This window comes from Mixophyes fleayi, chromosome 6 (assembly GCF_038048845.1).
Source record: "Mixophyes fleayi isolate aMixFle1 chromosome 6, aMixFle1.hap1, whole genome shotgun sequence".
NCBI lineage: Eukaryota > Metazoa > Chordata > Amphibia > Anura > Limnodynastidae > Mixophyes > Mixophyes fleayi.
Genome location: NC_134407.1, coordinates 127,392,202 through 127,404,284, shown reverse-complemented (window position 1 = coordinate 127,404,284; position 12,083 = coordinate 127,392,202). Strand labels below are relative to the sequence as shown.

At 39.0% G+C, this 12,083-nt stretch overlaps 1 protein-coding gene across 1 annotated transcript in view; it reads left to right on the top strand.

Annotated features, from left to right (window-relative positions):
• The window catches only part of PREX1 (phosphatidylinositol-3,4,5-trisphosphate dependent Rac exchange factor 1), a 192,644-nt gene that overhangs the window by 86,483 nt on the left and 94,078 nt on the right, over positions 1–12,083 (top strand). The window contains exons 5-8 of the mRNA XM_075176396.1: positions 3,094–3,195; positions 7,071–7,232; positions 9,319–9,452; positions 10,051–10,166. Coding sequence (XP_075032497.1) covers positions 3,094–3,195; positions 7,071–7,232; positions 9,319–9,452; positions 10,051–10,166 — 514 coding nt within the window. The remainder of the gene's footprint in view (positions 1–3,093; positions 3,196–7,070; positions 7,233–9,318; positions 9,453–10,050; positions 10,167–12,083) is intronic.

Genomic DNA, 12,083 nt, shown 5'->3' with positions numbered 1-12,083 from the left:
GCTGGAGGAAGACAACAGACATTAGGGGGTAAATGTATCAATATGCGGGTTCTTCAACACCCGCGTATTCAGCCTCTTCCACGATTAAATTTCAAGCGGCGCTGCATTGTAAAGGGAAGTTAACCCTTTACAATGCAGCGCCGCTTGAAATTTAATCGCGGAAGAGGCTGAACACGCGGGTGTTGAAGAACCCGCATATTGATACATTTACCCCTAGGTGTGCAAATAAGCTGACACTGCACCCATACGTTATAGTCAATGAGTATGAACTGATGGAGAGCCATGCACAGATATAATTAAGTTTTTGTGGCTCAACTAACATGCAAAAGTCCTGGGAACTGGGCTATTGAAGCTGTGCTCGTCCAGTCAGTGACCCCCAAACTCTTTAGTTTCTCTGGGAAGACCATATAATATATGTTAATTTATGCAGCATCCTGATTGATGACTGAGAGTCTGAATTTGAAAATGGGGATCAGGCTGCTGGCATAAAGTGTCTTTATTGCAAGGAGTTTTGTTTTATTTTATTTCATTATTTTTCATAATTCGTCACAAACAAAACACCCATTACAAGTTCTTCAGTTATTACTATTACGTTTTAATTATGCATAGTACCTCCATATTCCGCAGTGCTGTGCAATGTTAAAATGTTAACTGAAATATGTTGAGAGGTTGGTTAACAAATTAATTTATGCATTTTGTCTTCATTTAAACATAATTGCCAAACATTAGGAAATTGCAGGCCGTTTCTTTGGAACATTCTTCCATCCACCAGCCTTACAGAAGCATAAGAAATCCAAAGTTTGGGGGTGTGTTTTATTGTATTGTGTATTTTATTGCAGTCTTGACTACAGCTCTTGACTTAAATCGGAAGCATCAGTTGACCTTTGAGACTGCTTGATGAAGGTCATAGTACATTTGGTATATCTGTAGAGTACTGTGGAACTCCTCCAATGCTCTGTACATTAAAACATAAGCTTGAGGAGGATATATATGACTTTCTATCAGAGTTGTATTTACATGTTAAGTAGAACTTTGCACCATATTCTTCATCAAGTGAAAAAAAAATATGGTGTGCAGTCTTAAGCTTGTAGCTGAGCTTTACATTTTTTCCCTAATATAATCATGAAAAATATTTTAAGATTGTCCCTTTAAACATGGGACTAGGTTCTCAGTTGTTACTCTATTATTTTAGGATTAATTACTAATAAATATGTGACATTAACACATAGAGCACCCCCAAGAGAAGATCCAAGACTGCTGCAAAGGACTCTGGGTATTGTTTAGTCAGTGAGGACAATGTGCACATATTAGTAGATGGCGTCTGTTATATCATACCTGCCTACTCTCCCGGAATTCCCGGGAGGCTCCCGAATTTCGGGGAGTCCTCACGGACTCCCAGAAGAGTAGGCAAAACTCCCGAAATTTGGCGAAATTCACTGCAGTGAATGGAGGGGGCAGGGATTAATCGCATCATTAAGCTCCGGTGACGTGAAATGTCACCACGCCCTCCTCCTACCCCATATCACACGACTTCTCCCCCGGATCTCCCGGGGGAGCAATCATAAAAGTGGGCATGTATGTGTTATATCATTGTAACAACCAGTGCTTTATCAGAGTCACATTTTAATACTTTGCAAGACGGTTAGTTGAGATTACATTTCACTTCTTAAAATAGATTGCCTTAAATCTAAATGGGATCCATGTGTTTCTCATCATCGCTGCTAAGGGGCTGTATTAGTTGGCGGAATGAAATCTCCAGCGTATCACTTGGTCTTATTTTCCTCACGTAAACACAGATGTTTTATAGGTTTTTGGGTTTTTTTCTGACAAATGTATCACTTGTTACGCTAAACGTCAGTGCAGAATAAACAGGCTTTGGACACAACAAAACATAGTTCAGATTTTATTCCATCGTTGTTTCTACCGGGCATAGGCATTCCACTTATGTCAGTTGAGGGCCTGACCACTTGGTTGCATATGAACATTAACTCCGGAATACAATGTGATCCAATTATAAAAGGCACCCTGTAGTACTCATAAATATATAGTCCCCGAACCTTGACAGAAGTAGAAATGTTTGACATTTTCTTTTATTTAGATTAGCTGTATAGCTGAGTGCAAGCTCTGTTTATCAGCCACTGTTACTTACCACTTTATATAATATATCTTTTGTTCTGGCAAACTCCTGAAACTTTTACAGGCTCATGTTCTAATTTCTCCTCACGTGTGATCTGGATAGATCTGGCCATTTAGACAGTTATTTTTTTATATCTTTGTAAAAAAAAGGTATTACAGAGACTATAAGACAGAGCCCTATATCAAAGTCTTTGTATTACTGTGAATAATATACTAATTGGTTTATTCTGTAAATCTGTTGTGTCCAGGTGCAGTAAATCATATATTATCACCACTTGCAGATACTAACAGCTGTGGAATGTTGGGTTAATTTGTTTTGCGTTCTATTTCACATGGTCTGTGTAAATTAGTGATGGGCAACATATTTGTTTGTTATAGCTTGTAGCACTTGTTTAAACTGCTTGCTGATATGTTATTACAGATAGATGTTTTTCTTTGACTAAATGTATTATTTTAACTTATTACTGTGGTTAAGGGTAATGCGCGGCCCTTCCAAAGGTTAGAGGGCCTCGCCATACGACCTTGAAGTGTATTAGGTTGCTCAACCTTACAAATAAAGTGAACATCTCCTGGATTCTTTAGGATCTTGCTTGATGGAAAATGTGGCCAGTCAGTGACTGTATGATTGTACCAACTGACCACAGTCTGGTCCTCTGAAGGTGTCACCAAATTGACCCGAGAGCTGGAGATTAGGTGATCGGCTGAAGACCATGATTGTGCTGACAAAACTTACATAAAATGGGAATGCTGCAAACATAGTTGTATACACTTATTGATCAATTCCTTCATTTGTCATTTTATTAATGGCAGCATTCATTTCCTCACCTAATATGGACCAAACATTGCACCCACATTTTTTTGTTCTTGATGATTTCTCCCTGAATTAATTGCAAACATAACATGACTCTGATTCAGGACAGTATAATCTCCTCACATTGATCTGTTGTGTCATTCCAGAGCTGCATGCTGCTGGGCGGGAGGAAGACGACAGACATCCCACTCGAGGGTTATCTGCTGACTCCGATTCAGAGAATCTGCAAGTATCCGCTACTCCTTAAGGTACTTTTAGAATAAATTCCCCAATTTGTTTCCTTCCACTTTTTCCAACAATGAATTGGCTAACTTCTCTAAAAGTCATGAAGCCTATGCAAGTGAAGAGATATTGTCCTGGTTATGTCAGCTGTGATTGGACAGCTGAGGCAATATCGCGCTCCATACATGACCTGGCACTGATATCACTGAGCACTCTAACTGTCTTTATGTTTGTTCCAGGCCATCACATAAATCATTTATGAACTGGATTAATTATATCATACCCTTTACAATTTCAGGGCCATAATCCTCTTGTGTAACATTGTGGAAGTTTAACATGAGCTGCCAGCTGCCCAGTAACATTATGTAATTATTCCTTACAAACGTGAAAGTGCTAAGATTTGAATGATCTGTGAAAGTCAGACACCGAAAACTAGTTATTCCAACAACTAAACAGCAGATTTGAAGCAAGTACTGTGTATCAATGTAACTGGTGTACAATTCTTAGGCTGCACTAAGAGCCTTAAGGTAACGTAGGGTTGTTCATGTTAAAAAGTGCCCATTGGTGCCTGTGTTTGACTGTGTAGGCTATGGATAGCTTGTTAGATATAGCTGGGCAGGTTTCCCATGTCAGGTGCAGCTTTTGGTTCTAAAAATTTGCAGAAGATAGCACCAAATTCAGTTGATGTCATGTGTGGATTAAGAGAGTTAGCGAGAATGTGAATCAAAAGCTTTCACTCTGGTTCTGTTCCCAAATGGACACAATGGTTGGCAAATGTTGCCTGACCTGTAGCTCACACTGTTTATATATTCATTTGAAAGCTGTTTGAAGAATAATTATGAAACCTGAGGTAGATACAAGCTATGTTCTCATGTCTTCTGTGCATGTCCTTCACATCTTCTCAATGTCAGGTATGTATGTGAGACATTCTCTGGCCACCTGGGTGGCACCTGGTAACTTCAGTGGTGGAACAGAGCAAGACAGGGATACATATGAATATGTGTGCAAGGAGTCATGATCACACCCTTTCTCTCCCGAGCAAACTAGTCATTTTAATTGTACAATGAATACTGTTTATTCCTGCAAAGAAATCATGAAAACTTGCATATGTGCAGGAATCGGTGATGTTGCTGTTTTTATAAATAAACCACAGGAAATGAGGTTGGTTTGCATTCCATTATGAAGAAATTCCGCTTTTTCTAATTCCTGTTTTTGCTGAAACTCAAAGGCTGCACAGCTGTGTTTATCAGTGCTGATACTTGTCTAATATTTTCTTTCTTTCTTTTTTTTATCATTATGTGTGGGAAACATCCACTGGTGGAAAAGTGACTAAAATATAGAATGAAAGTTGTCTTGCACCTCTGCTTTTGTTTTTATGGTGCCCATATTTCGCACGACAGATTGACTTGGTCTGCGTTCACTTCAGCTCTTGGGACAACGAGCCAGAATCTTTGGGGGACAGTTATCGCAAATACATACACACTGTCAGATGTACGCATTCTTTAGTCTGCATAACCCAACAGTTTTCAGGACACTTAATCACAGTGAGAGGCAGTCTGCTATGTACTTAATGCTTTCCATACATGCAGATATCCTAACAGACAGCAAAAATACATCATTCAATTCATATACCCCAAAAAGATATTACTGCACTGTATTTACCACACAATACATGCAGATCCAACTGAACTATGGTCATAGGGATTATTGATCTCATGCGATGTGCACAATTTGTGCACACATAACTGTTCTGTAAAGTCTGTCTATTTTGCAGAGAGTGAAAATTCACTAAACCCCTTCTAGGAGGAAGTGCAAAGCAAAATTGGTCCTTGCATTTATTCCATCTATAGAGTCACCGTAATGATTTTATACACAATCCCAGCTAGCTCATCTGAAAGTCACATTGATCGACGTAAGACGAAGAGCACATGTCATGAAGTTATCTGGTGATTTAAATTCTCTCCAGCCTCTAAGAGGAATCTTAATATTCTTTAGAGCAGCGGGAAGCCTCTTTGGAGATTATTCTGCATACTGTAAATCTGTTACCGACCAGCTCAATAAATGGTAGATCCTGGCACAATTTCAAAAAATACCCCATTCTCTGTTGCATAAAGAGAGAATGACTTTCCCTATCGCTTTTATATGCATAGTTTCTGGGTGTCTGGTATGTGGATATGGAAAGTCTACAGCTCAGTGTTCTATTCCTTTAGTCTGTGTTCTTACAGAAGGCAACAAAGTCTTTCAATCAGTGCCAGCCATTTAAACGTGTTCCCAAAGGTCTTGCCAAGCAGTGTGCAGAATTTCTGCCAGCACATGCCTGGTGTTAGGAGTTGAGGGTACAGGTGTTTACAAGATTACATTACATACATCTCTGAAAAGTTTCCTTGTCAGTGTGGCGCCTCCTACAGGCTCTGACTGAATTGTCACTATACAGTCACCATTGCAGAATATTATTTCCAGTTTAGTTCCACTTAAAATGTTTTTTTGCAGTAGTGACGTGTGTGTGCACAAATATGTTGAAAACATAGCAACCAATCATATGACAAAACACATGATTTGATTTCTATGGTGTACAGCTCATTTGTGTGCAGTGACCTCTTGTATGAAATGAACGCCTTTAAACAGAGCTGCTACATTGTAGCACAGGCTTTTGTGATGATGTACGCTTATCAGTAGCCGGTCAAGTTTCCTCCGCTCCCCGTTGACCTCTGCGTGACACAGGCTGTCACAGATTACAGCTCTTCTCTCCAGTGATGTCATGCCAGCGCATGCTGCATCCAGATGTTTAGAGAACGTTTGTAAGCAGTTTGTCTACAAAGAGAAAATTCATATCAATATCCTTACTTTGGGTGTCACATCATATATTACGCGCTAAACACTCTGAAACTCCAAAAATAAAACATGCATTTTATTTATAAATAAAACTTTGCATAATATCAACTACCTTTAATGAATATTCAATATTATTCTACTTCTCGCCGAGCAAAACCATGTTATTGGAATACACTCACAGAAATTGGCCTGATTTATGCTGTGTGTTGTTTGTTTTTTTTAACCAGTTAAAGCTGACTGTGCCATGTAATTGTGCTTGTAAAAATGAACCCCCCTCCCCCCCGCCCCCCCCCCCCCCCCCCCCCGGGGACACTGTATGGCCACAGGCGTCACCAGGACATGGGTGAATTAGAAAATGGCAGCAAGCAGTGAAGGATGAGCCCTATCACAGACATCTCATAGCTGAACTGATGCTTTATTAACTCACTTCAATCTGTCTCATTACTTTATCTGCTTTAAATGTGTCTGGTGTTCTTTTTATATCCATCTTCCTTTACTTATAAACACATTCTCAGTCAGAAATTGGAGCATTCATAGATTCAGTGTCTCAGATGGCAAACATCACTGTATCTGAATAGTTATTGCTGCAGTCACCCAAATTGATTTCTACTGTCAGGAAGCGTGTTATACACTGTGTTTATTGCCATCTTATTCTTTCATGTTAGATAAGAATGATTTTGACATAGAAAAGTGTGTCACGTGTTCTGTCAGAAGCCTTATCCTACTTCCATTATGATGCTAACTTCTGTGACACAGTAATGGAAGTGCATATTATTCTTCAGGGAGAATAATGTTTCTGAGTTACAAATTTGTAGTCAAAACAGGAAGCCCTGAAGCCATAACACATTCTGTCCTGCAAGGAGAACTCCATTTATCTTCATATTTACATTTGTTATCACTAGTGGGAGTGGCACGCTGATTGCCTGACCGAGGTGAAATGAGTTATCGGACATAGAAATCAATGAGACAGTGCCTCCAGTGGCCAAAATATATAACGAACATGGTAATACCTGCACACAAGCAGCTTTATTTTCTGTTAAACTCTAACTGATTTGTTATCCTCCCTCAGGAGCTGGCAAAGAGAACCCCAGCAAAACACCCTGACCACCAAGCAGTTAACAGCGCCCTGCAGGCGATGAAGACTGTATGTACAAACATCAATGAGACAAAGAGACAGATGGAGAAACTGGAGGTCCTGGAGCAATTACAATCTCACATAGAAGGATGGGAGGTAACGCTAAAATATGTTTTACTAAATTACAATTTATGGGGTTAAGAACTGCAGATGAAGACATTCCCTTGGGTCGTTGCTATTGGACATGTGCATCTGCAGCATTTATACTACATAGTAAAGAATTACACCCAGCATAATAAGCAGAAGAGCAGTTCTACTGTACAGTTGTCCACACTTACAGCATTAGGACAGATACTAAGAATTGTATACAGTACATGAGACGTAGCACTAACTCTATCATATAGTTTAGAAAGTCTTATTCCTTGTAACAGTAATTTGCATTTAAGTATGGCTCATATTGAAAGCTTTTGGATAGATCTTCAATACTACACATATTTGGGTTATGTAGGAAAATTACAGGTCTAACATTCCAGTCCGGTGACCATTTGTTCAATACATTTGAAAACAAAACTGATGGGCTCCGCAGATGAACACCTCAACGACTTGTGCAATTTACTGTAGTAATTTACAGCACGTAACAGGAAATCTAGCATGTTATCCATGGTTGTAATTGCCCTTACACAGTTATATTGAACCCAGACATCATGGGGCTAATATGCTCCTAAGTTTTTTAAAATTAAAAGCATTATCATTTGCATTTCTCTGAAGTACATGGAAATTGTATGAATTCAAGTATCATGTGCTATTTGTCCCTTAATACCATAGTTTGTTTCAAGTTTTCTCTAAAGACAAACCTGCTTCAAGGACATAAGGGTGGTTTATATTGCTTGGGTCATTCTGTACAGTCTCCTCAATAGAAAATTGGTGTTTTAGTTGCAAAATAGTCTGCCTAATGTGAGAGATGCTTGAGAAAGACAGGTGAACTGACTAACTTGTGGGCTTACATATGAACCAGCATTCTTCGTAGGCATTTTGTTCTTAATGGTGCATGGTAGGTGAGTGACCACACGTAACCAATTTCCTGTAGCTTTCAAATATCTCTCTTGCCATCTCTGTTTCTGCTTAAGTTTCGCCACCTAAAAAACAAACAAACAGTGCTCTGATTGTTCTGTAAGCAACATTTTTGTGTCTAGAACATATTTATTATGAAGAACAGTTGGTAGATCTTTTTGCAGAAATTGCATATTATGTGATCATGTCTTACTAGTTTCTACACAATTAAACGCTGTGAAAGTAACCGCATAGTTTCTGATTTGCAGAATAATTTCATGCGAACAAAAGATAAAACTTTTAAAAGACCTAATGCAAATTGTCTTCAACTTCTGTGGCGGTCAAGATGCTCCAGAAATGATTAAGTTTGATGAGAAACAGACCGTTTTGAAACCTAAAACCTCAACAGCTCTCAGTGAAGAGATAGAACACGTTAGACCTGAGTTATTAAGGAAAGTAAGGCAAAAAGTAAATCTTCTCCAGTACAAACCATGTTACAATGCAAGGGTTGCAAATTAGTTTATTATTTTGCACATAAGTGAAATACTGTCTGTTTTTTCATGTAGCACACAAATACACTGAAATGTAAAGTTGATCTAGGACATGCCCTATCCTAACTATTTCCTTCCCCACATTTTAAATTTACCTCTCCCTCCAATGCAACATGGTTTTGCCCAGGTGTAGAGTTACTCCTTCTTTATGCTTTGCTCTCCTTCATGACTCAGGCCCGCTGAAAGCTAGGAATGTTCTAAGTAGTTATTAAACACAAGTCATGTTACATATTCACATGAGTGTTACATGTATGAAACTGATAAAATACGAATTTGCACATGTGTTTCAAAATGTCGTTGTGAATAATCTCTCCAGGGAAGGAATCCGCTCCCCATAATAGTACAGCTTAAGGACTAATGTAGGCTCTTCTTCTAACTGCTGGAATTCATCTACTGAACATATTCTCCCAGTACCATTGTCATCATCACCATCATCATATATTTATATAGCGCCAGCAAATTCCGTAGCGCTTTACAATTGGAAACCAAAACCGTAATAAAACAATACTGGGTAATACAGACAAAGAGTTGAGAGGGGCCTGCTCGCAAGCTTACAATCTATGGGAATATTGGAGTTGTTTAGTTGGAGACATCTAGAAGGGCTTGTGATCCAAAATTAATCTTGTATTTTCGTCCTGCAGGGGTCCAATCTAACAGACATTTGTACCCAGCTCCTGCTGCAGGGAACGCTCCTCAAAATATCAGCTGGAAATATCCAAGAACGCATGTTCTTTCTGTTCGACAATTTACTTGTCTATTGCAAGAGAAAATCCAGGTGAGAGCTAAGCGCTGTGAACTAGACGTATTTCATACCGTATCATGGGCAGGATCGGCTGTATTCAATCACGTAAGGTGGACTAGTCACACACAGGAAGCTATTATTTGTGTTCTGAACCAATATTCAGTCTTTAAAGTCAGATGGAACTAGTCACATCACTGAGGCATGAGCCATAGCTTATATTCTCATGAACATTGGCTCGGTTTACAAAATGGCTACCCCCACTGCATGAAAGTCACAGACATACTTAAAGGTCTTCTCTATGTTTCATCATGCTAATCAGGTACTTTCATTGTATCCTGATAAGAGCCATTATCTGACCGATTACTATCGCATACAGCAAAGTCCTAAAATTTGCACCAGTTAAAAAGGCATAGAACAATACATAGAACATCATCTACATACCAATTCTACTTTTCTATCTGATAATTTGTCTAGTAGAGAGCTGTTTCTCTGTATATATTTTTTTTTTTTTATTTGCTTCACTGGTATAACAAGCTACTCGCACAGTCTAATGAGCTGCTAAAGGATCTTCAATGTCTACACTTTCAGAGGGTTCAGATTGGTCACTGACTCACCCTAATTATTTTTCCAGGGTCGCTGGGAAGAAATCAACAAAAAGGACCAAATCTATTAATGGCTCTTTGTACATTTTCCGAGGGAGAATCAATACAGAAGTCATGGAGGTGGAGAACGTAGAAGATGGGACAGGTAGCTACGGTCATTGCTTCTGCCTATTTATTATAAAACAGGTTATTCAAAATACCTCTGCTAATGCAGCAGTTCTAAACAGCAAGTGAGGATAATCCTGCTTATTAAACTATAGAACAGCTTGTGTATTGCTAAATAAAATATACCTGACAAAACTGATATGTGTTGTATGTTCTATCTGTCAGAGAAAGCTGGCATTATTTAGGAGGGTGGTGCTGTTTTATCTTCCCTTACTCTGGGGTAGTGCTCTGTTAGAGCTTGTGTGATTGTTTTTCTGTCTCCTAGGTAACTGTTTGTACAGGATGAAGACTGATGAGCTCACGCACAGGGGCTTTACCCGTATTTCACAACAAGCTTTATAAATTGAGATTTTTGTACTACTTCAGAACCTCTTGGTAGTGCGTTAGAGTTGTAGTGATGGCTGAATGTGCTTGGGAGGAAACACTTCAGTAAGGTTGAGGGTAGGTGGGGTTCTTATTAGTAATAGGATAGAGGAGTAGTGAGGATTGCTGTATTTGGGTTATTGGTGAGGATGGAGGTACTGGTAAGGGTTTGTGGTATTGATGAGGGTGGAATGTTTGGAGAGTTATTGATGGGGGTTCTTATTAGTAATAGGATGGATTTGTGCTGGGGTAAGCTGTGCTTTTGGGGTATTAGTGAAGGTGGAGGCTGGTGGGATTCCTATCAGTAGGATGGAGTAGTGTTGGGGATTGTGCTGATTTAAATATTGGTGAGGTTTGAGGTAGGTGGGTAGGTTCTTATTAATAGATTGTTTTGTTTGAGGTATTGGTGAGGGTTGAAGTTGGAGGGCTTCCTGTTACTAATAGTATGGGGTAGTAGCTAGAATTGCTGTGGTTGAGTTATTGGTAAGGGTTGAAGTGGGTCAGCATCTTAATTGTAATATGATGGAGTAGAGGTGGGAATTATCTGGATATATTCCACCCCTGTTCCGTCTCATCTCCTCAGATGATTATATAACCTTAGGGTGGTAGATAAGCAAGTGATATTTTGAGTGGGTAACCAGACAGGTATGGCAGTGGTCTTCATGGGGATTATCTTGGTTTTGCTTCTCATCAGCTACTCTGAAGTAATATTTTATGACTAGAAGAACACGTGGTGTTATATATTGTATTTTGTATGGCTATACAAGTTATTTTTTCGAGGGATGGTTGGGGAACCCTGCTGAAGCCACAGATTGTGCTAATTAATGCCATGTAATTAATACAGCAGATAATGAATGGTGTCAGAATAGGCTACTTGTTATTTAATGCTGTTTAAGTTTAATTTATTATGTGGGTTTAATCTCTCCTTAATTATTCAACATTCTCCATTCCTGCATGTGTTAAATTAGTTACAATATTGGGAGAAAGTAGTGTAATGTAAATCAAATAACGGCTGTTTTAATAGGCTTTAGTTTGTACTCTTGTTAAATCATTAAACATCACACATCTGACAGGTGAAGGGATCACATCATGTAATTATAGGAAATATTTCTGCCTTCTGGCCATCTGTCTTCGCATTGTGTGGAACCACCTGCCCGAGCCTCTCAGAAAATGCAGATTTCTGTGTGGCTTTCTATTGTATGGACAGGTAGTGAATTAAATTAAACATCCATGTCTGCTTTTTTATGTACAGTATATATATATTTTTATATTAATATGAGTGTTGGCGCTTTTGTTCGGGGGAGAGTGTACACAGTTAGCACTTCCATGTGTCCCCGTTTTCCCACACAGTCCCATAAATCACCAAAAATACCGGAGAGGTGAGAATAAATTCATGTAACTCTTTTACCATTATTTGGCACACAAGTTTAGGGCAGGGGGCATTTAAAGGTTGGAGCTAATTTTAAGGCTTGCTATTGTCCCATTTTTCCATTTGTAAATGATGGAAGAGCTCTACATAGAACATTTATAGAAT